Source organism: Choristoneura fumiferana, chromosome 18 (assembly GCF_025370935.1).
Source record: "Choristoneura fumiferana chromosome 18, NRCan_CFum_1, whole genome shotgun sequence".
NCBI lineage: Eukaryota > Metazoa > Arthropoda > Insecta > Lepidoptera > Tortricidae > Choristoneura > Choristoneura fumiferana.
This window is the reverse complement of record NC_133489.1, coordinates 16,539,840-16,563,380: the sequence shown is the minus strand read 5'-3', so window position 1 is coordinate 16,563,380 and position 23,541 is coordinate 16,539,840. Positions and strand designations below refer to the sequence as shown.

The window sequence follows — 23,541 nt, the reverse complement described above, 5'->3', positions numbered from 1 at the left end:
AATTTGGCGGTTGATCAGGACATTCTTCTTTCTCCATATCCTTTTCGCATTTTATAATGGGTGTCCCAACAGCTTTGCAGTTACTCATCCCGAACTTGTCTAGCAATTTTTGAGTGTAAGCAGCTTGATGAACCTTAATACATTCATTGTTTTGTTCTATTTCGAGCCCAAGGAAGTAAGATGGAATTTTTGTCGTTATTTTAAATCGACCTTTCAATTCATTTTGGATGAAATCATCTGCCTCTTTCTCATCTGATGCAGCCAACAGACCGTCATCAACATAGAGCCCAATTAGTATCTTATTATGTCCACGTTCTCGGACATAGACACAGTGATCAGCTTCACTCTGGATAAAACCAGATTCTATAAGAAAATCATGAATGCACTCATTCCAGCATTTAGGTGCCTGTTTAAGTCCATATAGGCTTCTTTTCAGCTTGCATACTCGGCCAGTTCTGTCATCAAAGCCGTCTGGTTGTCGCATATAAATTTCTTCTTTGACGGTACCGTATAGAAAAGCTGTAGAAACGTCAAACTGTCTAAGCGCTAATCCTTCGTTTGCAGCAATGCTTAACAGAAGTCTTATTGTACTCATTTTCGCAACTGGACTAAATGTCTGGTCATAGCCAATACCTTTCTTTTGATTGTAGCCAACATCAACTAAACGTGCTTTGTACTTGTCGACTGTACCATCAGGATTTCTTTTAATTTTAAATATCCATTTGCAAGGTAGTGCTTTCCGATTCTTAGGCAGGTTAGTTAATTCCCACGTCTGATTTTCTTTAAGGGATTGTATTTCTTTGTCCATCGCTTCGATCCATTTATCTTTTTCAGGATTGTGTAAAACTTCTCGATATGAAGATGGTTCAGGAATGGATATAGCCTCGTTAATGAACTGCTCGAAACTAAATCTTTGTGGAGGTTTAATCCGGCTTCGATCACGTAGTTGACGCTCGCCATGCACTGGCAAGTCTACGTTTTGTCGTGTCATAACATTGGGATCTATATTATTTTCAACTGTCTCATCTTCTTCAAATGACTCATACTCTTCAACACTATCGTTTGTCTCTGATTGTGCTTGTGGATGATGTTCTTCATAAAAAGTTGGAGAACTCGTTGAAGGAACAGGTAGCTCGTAGATATTTGTATCAGGTTCAGGTATTTTTGAAGTTGTATCAGTCTTCTTTTTGTCTAGCAAAGATATCTCATCAACAACAATATCTCGTGATCTGATCAATTTGAGATTCTTCACATCAAATACTCGATATCCTTCATCACCATCATATCCGATAAGTATCCCTTTTTCAGCCTTCCTGTCTAGCTTACTTGATCTCTTTTCTTTTGGAACATGCACGTAGCAATGACTACCAATAATTTTTAAATGATTTATTCTTGGCTTCTTACCGTACCAAAGTTCGTGCGGTGAATTTGAACAGACTGTTCATTTACTGGTTTTAGAACATTTGATAAGCCAGTAATGGAACACCTAAAAATATCAACTTAACCGCAAAATAAGCCACTAAAGAGTACAATTATAGAAGATTTAACTCTTAATCTAACCAATAGCTAAACTTTATAGTGGTATACATGAAATAAGCAGTTCAAATGTTACTCCAAACATGCACTGTTCTTACTTGGGATCTAATTTTTCCATACAAAACTTCAAAAGCAGAAATACGTGAACTTCAAACGCCTGCCATGTTAAAATTGGTGGAAAATAAATTTACCGATTGTTGCCATTGCATAGGAAATCGAGTTGCCGGTAAGAAAAAAAATACGACAGTTGGTGGAAATGGCTATATTGCTTATTTTAGGCAAAAAACGTGATTTTGTTCATTCACTGGGGGGGGGTTCATTCACTGGAGGGTTTACCCTAGTGTGTTCCTACCTATCTACCGTGAACCTGCGACTTTAACCAGGCCATCCGTCCATCTCGTTGGTGGACGTCCTACGCTGCACTTGCCGATCCGCAGTTATATATCGAGAATCTTTCGGCCCCAACGGACATCTTTTCTCCGTACCACTCCGTACCATACGTCCTCCATTGCCACTTCAAAGAGCTAATTCGCTTGACTATGTCGGCAGGCCTCTCTTCCTCACTGGGCACACTGGGCAAGCGCCCAGGGCCCCGCGATGGTTTGGAGCCCCCTAGTCTCTCCTCCATTACCAAACGATAACCTAGCTACTCTACTCTCGCCTAAAAATCAGGCTTACCGAATGCAGCATGTTGTGCCCAGGGCCTCTAATAGGTGAAAGAGGGCCCTGTACTCAGTACACTGTACTGTATGTCGGTGACCCTTGTTCTTCTACGTGTCTCCGCATTTCTGATTCGATCCCGTAGAGAAACACAAGCATAGCTATTTCCATAGTTCTCTGAGCAACTCTGAGCCTATTTAAACATATGGCCTACTTATAGTAATTACCACGTCTCGGATATAATATATGTCATCATCATCACTGATAACACACATTGGTTAAAGACTTTCGTCTTAAGGTACTGAGGAATTTTGGACGAAAAGTCATTTCCGTGTTTCCCAAACGCTGCCCATCTGAGTTGGATTTGACGATTGACCTTCTTCTTGAAGTTGGACTTAGCTAATTGCGGCTTGTCCCAGGTATACATACGCGTCAACAACTTCAAGAATCTAATTCTCAACCAACACACCACACGACACCACATGGACATTCGACATGACCTTCGTGTTGTCCATGTTTATTTTGAAGCCTAGGTACCCGTTGGAAGACTCGATTGAGGCCTTCGATCGAGCATCGTGCTTAGTTCTTCCATCGACTTTGCCATGACCACGATATTATCGGCAAACCGAAGTTGAGTGATGTACTCGTATTATTCGCTGTTCATATTGATGCCTTGTCCTTTCCATTCCAGAAGTTTGAAGGTGTCTTCTAAAGCGGCAGCAAACAGCAGGGCTACTACGAAACTCGACTCGACTCGTATTAAATAGTATAAGTGTCAGAGGGACCGCACGACACGAACTTCGAGTTTCGTAGTAGCCCTGCAGTTTCGGAGATATGCCATCTCCCTGGCTTACGCCTCTTTTCAAGGGAATCGCCTTCGAAGTCTGTTCCTTTATGTACTCGGAATGACATAGTGGCGATTTTATACAGACGCTTCAACACTTCGATATACCGATAGTCAATACAGCATCGCTGGAGAGCCTCAAGCACCGCCAACGTTTCGACCGAATCAATAAACATTAGTTTATCGGAGTGATACACTTTTGATTGTTAAGCCTTTAACACGAATAAAGTTCAAGACATATTTGAAATAATCTTAGCTACTTAAGATTGTCGGTACCGGAAAGTTTTGTTGCGGGAAAATCATTTATTTTACTTTAATAATACGAATATCGAAAAAATATCGAAATACCGGAAAACCGGTATTTGAATTTTCGGTATCGAAAAAATACCGGTATTGGAAAAAAGGTCCGATATTAGATGCTCTACCGTACACAGATATAAAACACAGACTTCTATAAAGTCACTAGAAGACTCGTTTACTGGAAGTACTTTAACAGAAATTTCTTAGAAATGATTAATAAAGTATCGTCGAACATATTGCCAACAACGATTTTTCGTGAATTAAAAGATCATGCCTTAGAGCAATCCTTGTACGATGATCATAGGAATCTCCTCATTAAGTCTGTTGCGCAACAATATTTTAAAATACGGATTTATTATGTCACTAAACAATTGAGTATACCAAAAGAAAAAATTCGCTCACATTTAACAAAAACAATAATTTTTAAAGGACAATGATTGTGTATTGTTTTATTACTTTTATGATTTGTATTAATATATATATCTTTTTATTGAATGATAGTAATTTCATTTTGACTTCTGCTGATTTATTTTTTGTGTGTTACGTCATACGTATAATGCTTAAAGTAGCAGTTTCCAAGCAAACGGCGTCAATCAGTGAACGGCGTCAGATGTGCTCTTTCTCTCTCTAATATATAGCCAAAAGCTGAAACAGAAAATTAGTGGCGTCAGTAAATTTGCGCCGCTAACTGACGCCGTTCGCTTGCAAACTGAGGCTTTACACACTAGATAGGTACCTAATGCTAATGATAATAACTTACTAGATAATGATACAAACAGATTTTTTAAAATATCATTTGCAAGAATAGCCACAAGAATGTAATCTATCTCAAGAAATAGATAATTAAAGTCTTGAAAAAGATACTAAAATTTTCGTCTTTAGATCGCCTATTATCTTGTAGTAATTCGAAGTTTTTCTTAATATATCAGCTCTTATTTCATTTATCAGTAACCATAATTTATACTAATTTGCTTTGATGACTGACATCGACATGACAATGTCGATAATAAGCCCACCACTAGTTAAAGATAAGCTTGTGACAACCTGCACGATAACGAAACGGAACTGTATTATGTATCTCTTTCCTACGCACTTTTAACATCGTAAGTAAAAAGAAAACAAATATATGCATTTAATTTCATATTTTAGGCTGGCTTCCATGCTAGTTATTGTTCCGAGCACGATACGAACTTTCGTAATTCGTCTGGAAATACAAAATTTCCAGTTCAGATAATACCGTTATGGAAATACCGACCCTGTTTTTTGTGTACTCGCCTTAGACACGCCCAAGGCACGCCCATAGAAACTGAGGGGCTACTATGAAACTCTCATATCGAAGTTCGTATTGCACCGTCTCTTTCACTCGCGTATTACATGACTTAAGCGTCAACGGGACGGCAATATACAAAGTTCGAGTTTTGCACTTTGTGATATATTGCCTGACATGACCCACGATATAGTTTCATTCTTAGTTTTGACAAATAATTACAGTTTTTAATTTATTATTAAGTTTAAATGAAATGTGTGAAATTAATCCACCGATAGTTCTAATATATATTTTTCGAATTCTTCAAATAACTGAAATGTTATATGTTTTATTTTTACTGGCAATCACTATTATGACTCAACAGTCACGTGACTTCCAAAGCTTGGGTTTGGTTGGTTGGTTCATTACAAGTTTCGCCGAGTTACGCTTACCTTTTCGAGTCGAGCTCGCGTGGATTTTATTTTTGTGCAAATACCGAGTGTCGTGACTGAAAAACTATTCGACAATGTCGTCAAAAACAAAAAAGACTGTGACATCGTCGTCAAATATAAGTGTTGTGTCATCTGTTCAAAGCCCACAGCAATCGAGCACTCCTGTTGGTAGCCGCCCTTCAAGCTCCGCCGGCCGGCCCAGCAGCCCGCTTAGCCCGACAAGACACAGCCGCTTACAAGAAAAAGATGCGCTACAAAACCTGAATGACCGCCTGGCGGCCTACATCGACAAGGTCCGCCAACTGGAGAGTGAAAATTCGGGTTTGCGTCGGGAAATTCAATCTACACAGGAGGTCGTCACACGTGAAGTCTCTAATATCAAGGGAATGTACGAGCATGAACTCCAAGATGCTAGAAAGTTGTTAGACGACACATCCAGAGAAAAAGCAAAATTGGAAATAGATTTGAAGAGACTGTACGAGGAAAATGATGACCTCAAGAAACGGTAAGCCTTGACATACCTATTTTAAGCACTGGTGCCGTAGTGGCTGTACGCGATAACATCATTTTTAATTAAGTGTGAGTTTAGTTCGGGGATGTTGTGGTTAACTAAGGTTAGCTTAAAATTTACGTCATCGGCGGCATTTCTGCGCGGGCGCGGTGACGAGCGCGCGGCCTCGGCTTTACGACATCGTGACATCATACCTCGATATAACCGAGGCAATCACACGCTAAAAACTAACTTTACTTCCTGAAGTTTAAGTATTCTTCCTTCAGGGCTATCTGAAAGTCAGGTCATGCTTGAAGTGTATATATATAGGTTTATACAATTTTGCCTTGATATAAAGTTGTTTTCGTCCTATTTCATTTTAATTTTGGTTTGGATAAAAGATCATAATGAGAACCTTATGTGGGTAACTAAGTACTTACCTGCTCAGACAAAAATAGTTGCCCCACTGTCTAGAAGTTTGTTTGTAAACAAAAATACTCCATTGGTATTACATAAACCATTTTGTTCAAGTATTTATTGCATAGGTATGTTTGTATACAAACAACTAGAGAAGCATATCATAGGTAATTAATTGAGAAATGTAGTTTTTGTTCCTGTTAACAAGAGTTGAAATAAGACTGTATGCTCATTACAGACCTGACCTGATTTGCCAATTAATTAATGTTAGATAAGAACAATTGAGGAAATTTGTTTGGGGAAAAGATTCAGTTTTATTAGATTGAAGAAATGTTTCAGTCCACAAGACTGCCATGTTTAATTAATTACCTATTTATTTTCGACATTGTCGAAAAAAAAAAGAGCTTTTCATTAAAACTGCTGATTTATTCTGCCTTATTGAATAGGTTTTAGTTATTTCAGTACAGTTTTCAATATTTTACGCATTCTCTAAAAGTATTATATTGTTTGTTATGTATGTAAACTGATGTCATGACCACCTAATAAACAAAATTCCAAAAGTTTATCTTTTTAACACTAAACTTATGTTTATTGTTTAACATCCCAGTTATTCATTTATTAATTAGCATCTTTTTTACAATATTTTTAAGAAGAAAGTGTTTCTGAGACCTTGCACATGCTTAATGAAGGTTCCATAATCAATATGAAGTTAAAAAGCTTACAGAACATTGACTGACACAAAATATGTTTTTTTTTACCTTATTTTGTAATGCTATGATGCCAAAATTTGGAAATTAAGAAGTAAATTTTTATTTGTTTCGGTGCTCATAGCTCTGGAAATGTAATATTTACCTTAACTATAATTATACTGAGAGCCTGAGGGTTCTCAATTGTTTTGAGCAGGCAGTCCACACAACCAAACAAGGTAGACATTTTTTCAAGTGTATGGTAATGAATGTGTGAGTCATGATTAGATCTTGGAAAGTAATTTAGAGAAATTAGATCTAATCATGATTCACACATTACTTACTTTAAAAAATGTCTCCCGTGTTCGGTTGTGTGGACTGCCTCCTCAAAACAATTTTTAGCAAATCATCATCCCAGCCTATATACGTCCCACTGCTGGGCACAGGCCTCCTCTCAGAACAAGAGGGCTTGGGCCATAGTTCCCATGCGGGCCCAGTGCGGATTGGGAACTTCACACGCACCATTGAATTGCTTCGCAAATATTAGGGTTTTAATTTTAAATAAAACATATTTTTGGTTGAAGTATGTAGTTAGACCATGTTAAACTGGTCAACTTTTTTGGCCATTATGTTTAAAAGTACTAAGTATTAAGGTGATTAGCTACGCGCACATGGGGCGTGCAAGACTTTATAATAATAATAATAAATAATAAAAATAATTTATTTTCTTTTACATAATCATATAATCATACAAAACAACTGGCTTACAAAATTTTAACAGTCAAGATGACTCACAGACAAACTAGGAAAGTAAGTTCTATATGTGTGCTATTTAATTTATAAGTATCCAATAAGGAAAACTAAAAGTAAACTATTATGACTATGTAATGCTAATTTATAGCTCAACCTTGGCTCACTTTACCATTTTCGGTCGGAGATCGATGAATGTCGTAGCAAGCCGGGAAAGGATGCGCTTTGCTATTTATGGCATTAAAACATTCACAAGTATTGAGCTTTATCATAAGTATAATTATCTTATCATCAATTATCAATGAAAGTGCAAGAAATGCATGTTTAGTTTAGTTTAGTTCATGATGTTCCTCATTAATTATGTAGGTATTGTTTGTTAAATTATTGTTGGTTTAATGTGCATATAAAGAGAAATATCTCGTCTTAAGACTATGCAGTAAAATCTGGTCAATTAACAGCACATATGTATACACTTTTCTATTGCGAGCAAAAGAAGAAAACCTATGTTTTAATGAAACAGGCATCTAAACCGGAAGCTATATTGTTCAATGCTCTTGGAACACCATCTTATTCATATTTTCTGACAAAAATCATGTGAGAGAATGAGGGTAGAGAGAGACGGTAAATGTGATTGCGAGTGCTTGCTCGGTATACAATACAACCTCACTCATGGTCAGAAAAACCAGCATAGAGTTAAAAAAAAAAACTAGTGAAAAAAAGATTATTTCAGTTACAAATGTTACAAAACTAGTCTACATAGCCAGTCTACTGAATACCTTAGCTCTATTATTGGTGCTTTATATTCTATGTGTTTCAATTCTAACTTTTTAAATCCAGCCTCCTCTCAGGTCGCCTTGCGCGGCGGCTGTTGACCGTGGTGACGTGACGTCATCCTGTCCGCGGGTGACGTAAACGCGCGTATTTAGCGATGATGCAGTCTAATTCCAAGAATAATTTAATTTATACTTTAAATTGTAGTTATTGTTATGTCTCAACGTAATTATTATTATTACAAGTTTTTTTAAACTTGTCCTGTTGGGTCATTTGACCCACTTCCAGTGGTTGGATTAACTTGTGGTATAAATATGTAAGTCGGATGACAATGCAAAAACAGTCAACAAGAATGCAGTCAACGAAAAAAGCGTATATTAGGTACACAATAGCATTAAAAAGAAAAATGTTAACAAAAAAGTAAAATCAACTCAGAAATAATAAAAAAATAACAAAAATGGAACCAACTACCACACCGACTTCGAGCTAGTAAGTACCTACCTAGAAAAATATTTTCAAGTTTTGTAGTTGGTTCCATTTTTGTTATTTTTTTTATTATTTTGGAGTTGGTTTTACTTTTTTGTTAAAAAGTTTCTTTATTTCTCACTTTTTAGTGATTTGTAGCCAAAGTACATCTCACGACGATTCCATTAAGCCCAAACACTGTTTAGTTACGTTGTTTTATAACAGAGTTCCATTGCCTACCTTCTTTCTGGCTTCAGCATCAGAACAAGTCGAAAGAATCATTAACTTAAAGCTTCTTCTTAGTCCCTTATCTTGGTTTAGTAATCATGATCGTTTATAGACGCGCGAGCATTACTTAGCTTTGACGAGTTCCATTGGCCATCTACGGTCTTCTTCATCAGGTCCAGTTTACCAAGTGACTTTTTCTGAATGTAAATGCTTGTCTTAATGCTAAAAATGCCAAAATCGCCATAGGTGTGCCCTTAAATTTTGAGATTTGCCCTCGATTTCACACAATGTGAATGTGGTGACAATGGGACCACCTCAGAAGAATACTCTTTCGAATAAAAAAAGAATTTTGAAAATCGGTCCACAATTGACTGAGTAAGCGGAACATAAAACCACCTCCTTTTTTGAAGTTTGTTAAAAATGAGTAACAAACTTATTCATATTCATTCATATCAGTGATTTATGCGATGTTATTAAATAAATTATAAAATTGCATTGCTTGTGCAACACATTATCAAATTACTGGGCGGCAGAGCTTCGCTTGGGCTAAAACTCGAGAACACGTGTTTGCCCAGAGATAGGACAGACCAAGCTAGATCGATTGTTCGCCCACGAAAACTCCCACAGCAAATTTCATCAAAATCATTAGAACCGTTTCCGAGATCCCTGAAATAAATAAATGTACACAAGAATTGCTCGTGTGAATGTTGATACATATTAGATAAGATTTGTGTTCTGTACGCCACAAACTATAATGAGTGTTAACTGAAATTGTGACGAATATTAGCCAGTAATTAATTATAGCATATTTAATTAATGATAATTTTTAAATGGGGCTGTAATAACATTTAGGTACTCAATACACTTTTTGCCGTGAGGAGAATTGCACCACCCCATCTCTTCCTGTGGGTGTCGTAAGAGGCGACTGAGGGATAAACCGGAGGATGGGCAGCGGCGTCCTCCGCAAACTATCGGTAGTAGCTAGTTAATCATCGGCAGAGGCCCGGCTAAGATCGCGGGATCGTGGTGGATGCGGAAAGCACAAGACCGGTCTGAGTGGAGTGGAGAGCCTTGGGGGAGGCCTATGTCCAGCAGTGGACGTCTTTCGGCTGACATGATGATGATGAAAGTTTGGATTGCATTAAACCAGGGATGCACAGACCGCGGCCCGCTGTAGATGGACGTGCAGCTCGCCAACGACCTAATAGAAATAGCGAAAATCTAGTAGAGTTATGTTATGATAACTTCCGTTGTTTATTTGCTGCGGGGGAAGCTTAAGGGGAAGCTTATAATCTGTCCGAGTGGACCCTTTTACTAATAAGTGTGCACCCCTGTATTAAATAATAGAATTCAAAATGATAATGCGACATACTGGCGACATCCCTAAACGTACGGCGTCAAACGACGACGCCTATTTTGCCCGCATGCACAACCGCCGCAAACCATTATACATACTATTATGGTAAATAACATTTACGGCGCCTACTGCATTCTCTTTTAACTTCTTCAAGTTTGATCCTTGGCCTTCGCGGTTCACAGATCAGATAACCTTCGTGCTTCCTTTTAACTCAACAGAATAGCAAGGAAATGATTGCAAATTATGTAGTGATAATTCATAATCACTAATAAGTATGCTTTCGTAAGTCATAATTTCTTTGTGGGAGATGTAATTTAATCACTTTAATCTATAAATCGATTCAGAAATGGCATTGTTTCGCAGATGTGTTCTATCTAAAAGTAAATTTAGCTCAATATTTCTGTCTAGCACGAACGCGGTTTTGTCGCGTGTCGCTCAGTGCGTCCTTTTCTGTCTTAGCTGTATAGTAGGAAAAGGATGAGCTAGAATGAACAAAACTGCCAATGTGCGTGATCCACTAATAGGGTAGGTGTTTCGCGCTAAACTATATTCTTTAAAAACAAACAAATTAAAAATCGAGCTTAAATAATTAACAAAAAAAAAAGGAAAAATTAAAAAAAAAAGAAGGTTTTTTTTCTTTGCTTAATTTATTCTTTCTGAGACCACTATATATCTCTTAAAATGTTCTACCCACAGGCCACAGGCTTATTGACTCTTCTACGCTGAGATAACATGTTTGTTTAGCTTGAATTCAAGCGGTTACGAGTAGATATGCGTTAGCGCTCCCAGTCTTTTTTCTATAAAAAAAAAAGGTAATACAAAGTTGTGATTCACGATAATATAAATAATTTTGCTGTCACACATTCAATCCGAAACCCGCACATGCCGATAATCGTCTAGATTAGATAGGTAGGTTAGTAATAGTATAGGTCAGGGGTCGGAAAACTGCGGCTCTTTTGATGTGAAGCTGCGGCTCTTTAGGTCCAAACTTTATTTATGTAAGTACTATTTATTGCTGGCAAGAAAAAAAATTGTGGTTCTTAATTTTTTTTTAAATTTAGTACGTGAAATTTTGACTTCCAACTCAAAAGGTTGCCGTAGGTATACGTTATGCCAATCCAATTTATGGAAAGTGTAAACAAATCGATTTCATCAAAATTCTTGTATAAACACCCACTGGATCAAATCAATAACACATTTATCTATAATTCGTGTCTTTTAACTAGACGTCAAATGACTTATTTTTACCAAAATTCACTTGATTTCAATATTTAATTTTTATTTGAAAAATCTTCGTCAAAATCTGACGTTATTGTTATTTCTTAAATGAAACTCGTGTATTATCTGTAGTAGCATGTGGTAGCATAGACTAGCGTAGAGATGGTGGAAAACTTGACATTTTTAAAATCGATTAATACTCGATTGAATAATCGATTATTATTTATTTACCTTAAAATTAAAAAATAGGTACTGCTTTTATAATTGAATAAACAGTCTGGAATTAAATCAAGTATTTTAAATAATTAAATAGACAAAAATACTTTGATCTATTCAATTAATAAATTAATCGATTTACTAAACAGATTAATTGTTTTGCAAGAGGTTCTAGGTTTTCTTTCACATCATTAAATGTCTGTGGTCGGGTTAATGGCGTCTTTGTTTACCCTTTCTTCTTTAATTGGATTGACATAAACCATAGTGCCACCAGAGTTGAAGTCACGCACCTACGAGCTACGTCCAGTGATTTTGGAGCTCTACGTAATCAACGCCTTTATAAATTTATATTGTTTAAAAAAATGACAACAGTAGAACTATCTACGCTATTCTTATCTACGTTAACAACCAATAAAATTTGACAGTATAATAGTTAATTTGTGTGCGATTCAGAACTCCCATCTATTTACAAAATGTCGTCATTGTTTACATGGAAGGACCGAAATAGGTTGGCAGTTACGCATCGAAAACATTGAACAAATCACAGAAGCCACTTATTCATAACTTAGTCTTCACTTACGACCGCCAGAATTGATTATGTATTGACCCCCTCCCTCTATGGGCGTTACTGTCACGGTTATTAGCTTTTTAAAAACTTCCTGCTTTGTTCTTTAAAAATTCCAAAACGGGTTAGAAATATGTAAGATCGTCGCAACTGTTGTCAAAATTTTAAATCTCGCTTGGAGCATAATAGCTGTAATTTGTAGATAAATAGAAACGCGTACTTTGTTGAATGTGGCCAGTTTGTCTGTAATTAAGTTTTGAAGTCATTCAACGTAATCCTGCTTGGTTAATTGATACGCTTCGATGCTCACCTTAAAAAAGCTGCTAAAACTTTTACATTTCGATCAGTCATATAGCAGGGAAGCTAAATAATAAACAGTCACGCTTTTATCCGGCTCCGCCCCGGAATAAAAATCGGCCAAGGTTCGTCTCCCGCGACGGCGCCGCGCGTCGCCGGCGTCGATTCGCGAACGGTAAGACGCAGCTTGATTCAAATGATCATTGATAGTGCTGCAAGCAAGCAGGGTTACCAAACGGCAACATTTTTAATACCTGCACAGAATTTTAGCCTGATTTTTAGTCGGTATTATAATATAATAAACAAGTAAAATGTATTTAAACTTTCATCTTACGAGTCAAGGTAGCTAATCACTAGCTACAGTACTGTTTAATGCGGCCAGTACCTGTATTCGGAGCACGAACAATGGACACTTTACTGAGCGAACCGCCACCTCGCGTGGCAGCCAATTTCAATTCGATTGCGAGCCTTGTGTCTCGTGCGGTTGTCTGGGTGAACTCAGCTATTGATAAATTTAACCGTATTCTTCAATAGAATAGAGACTTTTCACATTTATATCTGCTGATGTGGCAACCCTAGTTGCGACGCGTGTTGCTAGCGGGAACCGGATAGCGTGTTTACAGAAGTTCCGTGTAACGTTACGCAACGCGACAAACGGCACCGAGAATCCCACGTTTACCCAACAACTTAGCTCGTATCTAAAACTTGACTCGCTATAGGAATGCCGTTTAAAAATGACCTTGTTTAAAAATCAACTTTTTCTTCCATACAAATTAAAGTTTCTGCTCACTGATCTTCTGCTTCAAAAAGATAACCCATATCAGCCATCTATATAAGCAATTAATAGGTTGTTTTATTAACATTTTTTTGGTTTTGTTCTTGTTATGATTATAATTTGTATGAACTCGACAATTTGTATGCTTATCTTTGTTATTTTAATAGCCTGATTAAGAATGGCAGTCCTTTATCAAATTCATGTGCTTCCGACATTTTATTTTGGTGACGTTTGTACGTGTGACACCATTTCCTAGTATTATTTGAACCATTATGGAAGTTTAATGCGTAAATTTATTAAAAAACTGGTTTGAGTCCACCAAGTACGAACAGTGCTTTCCTTAATTATCTTGAATTTAGGCTTTAAATTCGTACCCAATACTTTATTTTATCGTAATCATCTAGTGAATAAAATAATAATCTTAGCTAGATTTCTTGTTTATTAGTTATTACAAGTTCTTATACAATGAACTTGTATGTTTGTTTGTTTGTATATTACGTCAAATTTTAACCACTTCTATTTGTCGGATTATCTTGACAGTTGAACATGCAGCTTGGATGACAATATAATTGCAGTCAACAATAAATAAAGCTTGCATTATTTTTATATATATATATATATATATATATTTTATTTACAGTTTAGACAAGAAGACCAAGGACTGCACGCAGGCGGAGAATTTGGCGCGTCACTACGAGACTCGCTACACTGAGGAGAGCAACAAGTATAACACAGCGCTCGCCGACAAGAAGAAGGCCCAAGATGAAGCCAGGGTATGTCAACAAGAAAACTCTTGGCTGTGCTTGTATGCAGTTAAAACGCGAAACACACACAGGACGGGCGTGAGTCGGGAGTGCCTATTTACGTGGCTGTATAAGAACGGCATCACAAGCCCGCCGCACTCCCGACCCCGCACCCGTCCTGTGTGCGTTCTGCGCTTTAGTGCGTGGTTAAGGGACGGCCCACTCTGATTGTACTGGAGACGTCGATTTGACACGTCCACTGCGCTTGGCAGACCTAGACTATCTGCTTAATTATTACAGCGGCACATAGCGAAAGTCGCGACACTGTTATATATGCATTTCAGGCTTTGATGCGTAGTTTTTTCAGGATTCAAAAAACGAAATGGATGCGTTTTTGAAAATGTTTTAGATAAATATGAATCTGCCCTTGGACATAGCCAGTTATACATATTTATACTCAATACTAATAGCTTTTAGTTAACGTTCTTCATTTATTGATAATAATTTTATCATGAATGAGATAGTTTGTACTATCAGTGGTAGTTATCAGTAAGTAGTGAAGTATTATTTAAACGATTCTTCTGTTATCTCGGGACATGACTCATCAACTGATCATTCGCCACTTAGCCAATTGCCGGCCATCTTCCATATTTTCAGTTATGCTTTTAGGCTCTAAATTTAAACAATGTTCTTCGTCTAGCTGTACTCTAACGTCAATAACAAAGTTGCACTGTTGCTTTAGAGCAAATAACCTATCGACACAGCGTGAACGTCGTAAACTGTCCGACTTAAATAAACTGTTCCTAACATAGCATCTAATAAAATTTACTTGCATAATACTACGCTAGTAATTTTGGTAGATATAAAGACTAACGGTTTTCAGCCCTGATGATTGATGTTCCATTATCACATTTAAAAGCGTTGATAGCAAAAAGCAGCTGTATTAAAATGAAATTAGGTTTTTAACATCAAACAACCATAATTTTCACCATGAAACTATTACGACCATAAAAATAAAATAATAAAAATAACGTACAACATTCCTATGAAACCAATTTCTGGGTTATGAAAATATCCAGGATACATAATACTAGTTTTTGGCGTTGCGACTAGCTAGGTAGAAACGGTTCCGTATACACGACGCCAAGGTTGCTAGCTTACTATTTTATTAAAATTAGCTTGTTTGCGCATTTTCTCAGGCTTAGCTTTCTAATGCTGGAGATTAGCGAACTCCGTAAGCAACCCTCTATTTTGAGCCTGATCGCTTATTATTATTATTATACCCAGGACCTTGCAAAGGAGCTGGAGAAGCTTCGTAAAGTGTACGCCGATACACGCAAGACCTTGGAGGAGGAGATGCTCTGCCGCATCGATATGGAGAACACCGTGCAGAGTCTGCGCGAGGAGCTCAGCTTCAAGGACCAGGTGTTCCAGCAGGAGCTGCAGGAAACGCGCACGCGCCGCCAGGTCGAGATCACGGAGATCGGTGAGTCTTTACTGTCATCACCATCATCAGCCTATCTTAGTCCACTGCTCTCCAAATGCACGCCACTGAGCACGATCCTCGGCCATTTTCATCCAGTTCTTGCCAGCCACCTTGCGAAGATAATCGCTCAGTCTTGCACCTAGCACATTATGGGTCGGGTCGGTGTCAGGCAGCAGCGACACCGTCTCACAAATACACACTGCGATTGCCAACCCCTTGCCTGCTCAGCGTGACAATTAGAGCAACTCCTCCAATATGGCAAGTCCAAAAAACCACGTTTGCCAGTTACCGGCCGCCCTGCTACGTGGCGTGAAAATCTTCGTTAGATAACCCACATGACTTATTTTTTATTTTTCGCGTGTTTTCGGCTAGTACCTACAAAAATGACCGAATCTTGTTTGAAAGGTTTTTGTGCCTAAAAAATACGCCATATGCAATGGCTTTTAAAGCGGCGAGTGAGGAAAGGGCCAGCCAGAGATGGGTTAGTTAAGTATGTCTTTGGATGCAGTACATACATCGCAGTTAGTGCACATGTAAACCACCTTTGCCATATTTGTCCTCACTGATGTCACTTAAACAGTTGTCGATTATGGCAAAAGTAGCAGGCAACTCGATAATTATCGAGTACCGTTAAGAGTGTGCGCGATGAGCTGAGCTTCAAGGGCCTGAGTCCGTATACGTATTACCTGAAATGCAGACGCTCGCGGTCGCATTCACCATGTCTTTCGACCTTTATCTTATTCCGTTCGCCAGAAAGCTATGTATACTGAATATGATTGTGAGGTTTAGATTACTAAGTTTCCCAAATATTTGATATGGGCTATAGACATTTTCGCGCAGCGTCAACAATTACCAGATTTGGGATATACTGATAGATGAGTGTGTTGATTTCTATGAAAGTAACCTTTGATAGTTGTCAATCCATGCAATGGTATTAGGAATTTGATATTCTTGTCGGCTTATCGTAGCATGACAAGTGATGAGCGTCGTAGTAATTGTGCAATGACGCGTAAAATGCCTACTAGAGATTAACTACATTCTGCGCGCACGTGATATTTACAAAAATAAATACTACTCTGTTTATTTTCCATATATTATGCCAATTTTATTGTTAATTTTTTCACCTAGTCTGCGTTTAGCTTTACAATAGAAAAGTGCCCAATTTATTAGATAAATGGAAGCTTTGTAAATAACTCCATACATTTTCTTTGTCAGATGGTCGTCTGGCCCAGCAGTACGAGGCAAAGTTGCAGCAGAGTTTACAGGAGCTGCGTGAACAGCAGGAAGCCAACATCAAGGCCAATCGTGACGACATCGAGGCCTTGTATGAGAATAAGGTATATTGTGACCATTACTTCTCTCCCAATCGATTAATCAAAAAGAGATGAAAGAGAATTGTATTGACACAATAACGTCGAAACAATTATCCTTATAAATTGGGGTATTGTGATGTAAGTTTAGTTACAATTTTGAAGACTTGTTCAAATTCAAGATTTGTTGCTATGCCAAATTATTGGCGGCGGTTTGAGTGACACCATTTATGTATTTGTACAGGGGTACATTGACGCATATTTTGCTAACATTCAAAACAAGTTCCTTAGAATATCTTGTTTCAACAAGCGCTTCTTCATAAACAACATCACGCAACTCGAGCTTTTTATTACTTTTTTAACGAACAATGTTCATGTCACAGAGGAGTATAGACAGCAAAAAATTATGGAGTACTCATTATCCTTAGACAAATTTGATGTTTAGACTCAGTAGTAACATGCCTCTATTGAAATGTTCAAAACTGGGTCGGAGCAAAAAATATCCCTAGGCACTGACGAGTGACAAGTGTAGTTATAGACCCAGTAACCCACGTTTTATGTCCACAGATGAAGAACTTGCACGCGGCCGCTAACCGCAACAGCAACGCGGCCACCGTCGCCGTGGAGGAGCTGCGTACCATGCGCACGCGCATTGACTCCCTCAACACCACGCTCAACGACTTGGAGAACAAAAACGCCGCTCTCAGCGTGAGTTATGCTTACTGTTATACTGTTATTATGTATGAGAGTCAATCATTTTGTCAGAAAGCACCAACCTCGATGAGTAGTAAGTGATGTCTCTTCTTTAATTTTAAATGGGTTCAAATGGGAAGTAGGGTTTACTTATTGTAAACAAAAATAATATTTCAAATTAGTTCGTAAATTACGAAGTTCTGAGGTAATCAATAATTAAGAACCACATGTTTAAAAAAAAACTGTTTGTTACTGTCTTGTTCTTGTCTGATTGTTCCTAAGAGAGATTGTTTTCACACTGTTGATAGATTATTCGATGTTCATTAGTGCTTGCTTTAACTTGGACTCATTCCTGACTTAATCTTGAGTTAGGCGGTTTAATGTGTGTTTTCTTATCCATATACATCTTCAATATCCAGAAAATAATCAGGTGACTGGCCAACTGACAAGCTATGCATACCCTAAGCTATTGAGGCTGAAAACTTGAAATGTGGCAGACATATATTTTAAGTTGATTTGCGTACAAAAAAGGGATTTTTCGAAATTCCCGCACCGTGGAACTAATCTAATTCATATTATTTTACAAGAGCGAACTCTGAACTTAAAATACATACATACAAGGACCGAGTCACTCCCCTAACTGCTGAAAACTTGGCGTCGCTCGTTCAATAACAAATGTTCCCCACAGAACCGTTGCCGCGAGCTGGAACGCCAGTTAGAGTCGGAGCGCGCCCGGCACGCCGAGGACCTGGCTTCCTTGGAGCAGGAGCTGGCGCGTCTGCGGGACGAGATGGCCGGCCAGCTTAGAGAGTACGCCACCCTCATGGACATAAAGATCTCGCTCGACCACGAGATCGCCACGTACCGCACTCTTCTGGAGGGCGAAGAAGACAGGTCAGTCGCTGTTTTGAACGGTGGTAGACTAACAGTGGGTCTCCAGTCCCTGGAGGCTTCCAAATGTCCATAAGTTCTCTTTATGAAGTCCTGAACACGGCTAAAGTATTCGTAGTATTTATATCAAAGCTGAGGGCCCCAAACAGGCTTAGTTCGCTGATGATGCAAGTGAATGAAATGGCAAGCGTTTTCCAACAGTTGGATATCCTGCTAATATCAGTCTTCTGTGGGGATTTCTGGTACAGATCCCTAAAACGGATAAGAGTTCGCATTTATGTAGGCATCTCAACATTTGTCAATGAAGGGGTTTCTGTGCCACATATTCCTATGGGATAGGGATAAAAAAACCGCTATGATTAAGGAAATGAATTATGTTTTTTGGAGTCTTTTTGTATTATTTATTTCAACTCCAAATTTGTTATTTTTACGTACCCGTACGTGAAACCATATCGAAAATACAAACTGAGACATGGATGCACAGAAAAACCAGAAAAAGAGACCACCGCTGGGAATCGAACTCAGGTCCTCAGCAATCCATGCTGCGTGCTATACCCCTACACATATTTGATTGCTTGGTAGCGACATCTCTTGTCTGGGTGAGCGGTAGACATGGGTAATCTCAACTCCGCGAAGTGATCTGACTCACTAGATCCATCTCCGGTGTCGGTACCGAATCCGCTTATTGAATCCGACTCCTTTATTGACTCCGGTTCTTTCGAGCGATTATTAATTTATCTATGGCCGATCCGGCCCAGCTCGGTTCGGTCGATACTAAGGTCAAGGTACTGGAACTGAAGTACCGATTCGTTTCGTCCTTTTGATGTTGAAAAATTCTAAATTGTGTATTTTTTTAAAAACTATGAGCTACTTTAAGTACCTACTAGTTTTCTGTTTAATTCTTTGAAGCTTGAAAACAGTCTTAAAATGGCAGTGTGTGTTGATATTTTCAAAATAAATACATACATACATACGTGCTGGCTTTATAGCGAGCGAGCGATTATTTGTTTTGTAGCAAGCCTGCCTGCCTAGTGATTCGAAACAATATTATGATTGAAAGTCTGTGCCATAAGACCTATTTTTTGCTGCAATTTTTGCTTAATATTTCGTGAAATTAAGCGTCGCCCGCTCCGGTCATATTATATTGTGTTGTAATTCTATCTCATATCTTTCCAATATAACCGAGCGAGTAGTCCGTACCGACGTAGGTACCGGCTCACTCAGCGCCCGACCAAAAGTAATAAGATCCGATCCTGTCCGATCCGAACCGAGAGCGAAAGCGGAGTGAATGAGTGTGACCGCGATCACGAGCCGCTCGATCCGGCCGGACTTGGTCGGAGTTAGTAACTCCGGAGTCGATAAGATTTGAAAGGATTAAGGGATTCGGATCCGCTTGAAGATCTGACTCTTTTGAATCTTCAGATCCGGATTTACCCATCTCTAGTGAGCGGGTAGTTCCGAAAGAATGTGACGTCTCTCGATGAGAGCGGAACATAGATGTCGCTAGTGCTGCTGCATAAGTAGCGTAGTAGAAATAAGCAACCTGAGATAGGTATGCATAGGAAAAATTCGTGTCTAGATTCCTGTCCAGCGGTGGTGCACGCAGCACGGATTGCTGAGGACCTGGATTCGATTCCCAGCGCTGGTCTCTTTTTCTGGTTTTTCTGTGCAGCCATGTCTCAGTTTGTATTTTCGTTCATATACATGAAATTTGACGCTGGTGTTTCTTTACAACATTAATAAAATCCACGTCGTAATGTTTTGATATTTTAGCAAAATCTTGTAATCTCGATGCAACTGCCAGACCTAATTAGTTAGTTCACTCATTCCAAGCTTCGTCTTAAGACCAGTTTGTAATATTAATAAGTACGTGTGCGCAGACTGAACCTAACGAACCAGTCCCCGGGGCGCGAGTCGCGCGCGTCGGTGTCGGGGTCGGGGCGCGGCACACCGGGGCGGCGCGCCACGCCGCTGCGCGCCGCGCGCAAGCGCACGCTGCTCGACGAGAGCGAAGAGCGTAGCCTCAGCGACTTCAGCGTCACCGCCAGCGCCAAGGGGGACCTCGAGGTCGCCGAGGCCTGCCCCGACGGCAAGTACGTCAAGATACGAAACAAGGGGAAGAAGGTTAGTCCTAGACTTATACTGTGTATTTTATTAGGGTCAGGGTCAAAACCGATAACTCGATCTAATAATTCGTAAAAACTGAATTTAAATTTCTACCTTGAGTGTTATTTTTTCAACAGTCAATTATTTTGACTGGTCGAGTTTGACCACGCAACCCTCGTATGTTTTAAACACGCTGATGTATTACTAAGATACCGACGTATGGGCGACATTGCAGCGACCGTGGTGATGAGAAGACCCTCGGAGTACCCAGCTATTTTAAGCCCTTAGTTCTATGGCCTGTTAAAGAGATTATTAGGTATTAATTGATTGATGTCTTAAGCATAAAAATAAACGGCTTATGCCATCAACAGGAGCAAAGCTTGAGCGGCTACCAGATCCACCGCAAGGCGGGTGACCAGGAGACCGTTTTCAAGTTCCACCGCACCGTGAAGCTGGAGCCGGGCGCGACCGCCACCGTCTGGTCGGCCGACTGCGGCGCGGAGCACGACCCGCCGCGCGACATCGTAATGAAGGGACAGAAGTGGTTCGTCGCTGACAACTTTACCACGGCGCTGCTCAACAACGAACAAGAGGTGAGTCAGCAAAAGCGTCGATCGTACTCAGGTTGGCAGCGCGGGTGCTGCTAGTACGCCTCCCTTACTGCTGATGACAGCGCACTGTGTTTCCGGACCGGTACAACTTGGAGATCTTCAAAAAACGGGCCAAATGTTTGCTCAAGGGGCCGGCAACGCATCAGTAACGCAGCTTAAGTTTCATTTCATTTCATTTATTTGTCAATAAGAAATTACAGCATTACAGTAAAACCAATGCGCTATGTTATGTATGTGTATTCATAGGCGGCGGTGATTGCTTTTCATCAGGTGACCCGCCTCCTTATTTCCTTTTAACAGAGACATGAAATTTCGCACGATTGTTCATCATGCAACGTAAATGAAGACCACAACCTAATTTTTAGGAATTCCCAACTGATTCCTTATATTTTGCTTGTAGGAGGTGGCTGTCTCTGAACGTCAACGAAGACAGGTCAGCACAAGCGCACAGCGACACCGGGAATTGGCGCACAAATTCCCACGTCGTGAACAGGTAAACATAATGCAAGTTTTAAAATATCACATTGTCAACAAAAATTGTGTACTTAAATGTTGATTTAATTTAACCATTTCCTTTCCTTTATAGCTGGGAGAGATTCGTGAGGGCGATGAGAACTGTCGCATCATGTAACAGCCTCCGGCCACCCCTCGCCACAAGGTGCCTCTCTCCCACACTTCGGCCCTGTACCCACCATTTATACAATAGGATTCATTTACAGCTAGATACACAGCTGAGATTATAGGCCGTGGTTTGAATTGGTCCTTACACTTGTGCGATTATATCACTGTTACCGTGTTTAGTGTCTGCCCAATTTAGATCACGGCCCATATTTTTTAGAAACATTCACGGGACTTTGATCCCCATACGTGTAAGCAAAGTTTTCTATTTGATCAATTTTCAATCCAGTTTTATGAGCTAAAAGCCGTACACCTAAAGTCACTTGATTAACAAGTCCAATTAGTCGTTTGATAAAAACCAGCAGCTTTATTCATTGTATGTCTCGATCACGAGCCAGAAACTATTTATCAGACTCGAGGGCTAATAGTAGTATTGTCTAGCTGAACACTGCCGTTTCGCTCTTATGGCACCCGTGAACAAAGTACAAACATTTTGGTTCACATTATTGGTAAGTATAGCGACGAATTTAATGGGCATTGAATTATTTTGTGTACAATGCATTTGACATTTTTTATCCTTAGAATATATCTGCGTCTACATCCGCCTGCCAGCGCTAGTTCACAAAGAATCACCAATTGATTTAGAAAATTATGTTCGATATTCAATATGATCTTGAATTTCACGCCTTTAAAACCCTGATGTATTTAAAGGTAGCCTAAAAAAAACCTTTCGATAACACGCATTGTCAAGCTTTAGTTATAATAAAATAGTCAAATACCGAATTGATAATCAGTGAATATTGATTAATCCAGTCACTAGTCGACTATAAAACCGAATAAAAAAAAAAATTTGTGATCTATCTCCTCTCGAAGTAGCGTCACAAGCGGCGCTCTTAAATATGTAGTATTTATTCTGTATTGAATTACTTTTAAAGGGCAAATCTTACAATAATGATAACGCTTTTTGTTTGCCATGGCATCGGACATGTAATTTGATAAAATATTTCGATGTTCAGTATTTTCGTTAAGAGTTATAATTTTTAGTTTATATATAAAATTCATCTTTTATTTTTAAGGAATTGTCTTCTCGAGTAGGAGAATAGATTTTCATTACTTAGATAATATATAATCATTAATGATTTTATCAAAAGGGGGAGATACAAGAGTCTTGTCACGCTAGTCTTTATAAAATTGAGGTTTATTACATATTTGTAACTAATTTGCAATGACTGTTGTATCTTTCCGGAAGTGACTAATTGAATCACGTAATATTTTTAATATAGGTAAAGAGAAATATAAGTAAGCGGCGTGCATTTAGATATAACATGAAGGCGACAGACACGTATACATCAGGTGGGAGTAAATAAGTTTTACTAATGCACTAGTTGGTAATTAATTTATCAGTAATCAAAAATATCCAGAAGAGGGATGTAGTAGATTAAATCTACATTATTGTAAGCATCTCCTTCAGCATTTTATAAATAATAAGAGTTCACCAATAGGCTGCAAAGAAAGGTTCCGTTTTTTTTTCATTAATCAGTGCTATTACACTTAACTAAGGTATAGGTGCAAGTCTCAAATCAACGTCACTCGTGTTCAAGTATTCGGAAATGTTTTCTGTTCACCTTGATTTAGAATTTTAAAAATGTTGTCAACGATTTGTTTAAAATTGCAAGAGGGATTGAATCTGATTAATTTTCATGTTCACTCGTAGTTTGGTACCTAATCATGAGACATCAACTGTGACCGTTTGGATATTTTCCATGTGTAATGTATACATTACTTGAAATAAAGATATATTTAGATTTAA

The 23,541-nt window shown here is 38.7% G+C and overlaps 1 protein-coding gene across 1 annotated transcript; it reads left to right on the top strand.

The window, feature by feature from the left end:
• The first annotated feature begins 4,983 nt into the window (after window positions 1-4,983).
• LOC141438340 (lamin-C-like) lies at window positions 4,984-23,541 on the top strand. The gene is made up of 10 exons (XM_074102189.1): window positions 4,984-5,543; window positions 13,914-14,046; window positions 15,304-15,502; window positions 16,718-16,839; window positions 17,380-17,520; window positions 18,194-18,399; window positions 20,277-20,520; window positions 20,874-21,095; window positions 21,514-21,606; window positions 21,700-23,541. The coding sequence occupies exons 1-10, from the start codon at window positions 5,113-5,115 to the stop codon at window positions 21,742-21,744; spliced, it is 1,836 nt and encodes a 611-aa protein (XP_073958290.1). The 5' UTR covers window positions 4,984-5,112; the 3' UTR covers window positions 21,745-23,541.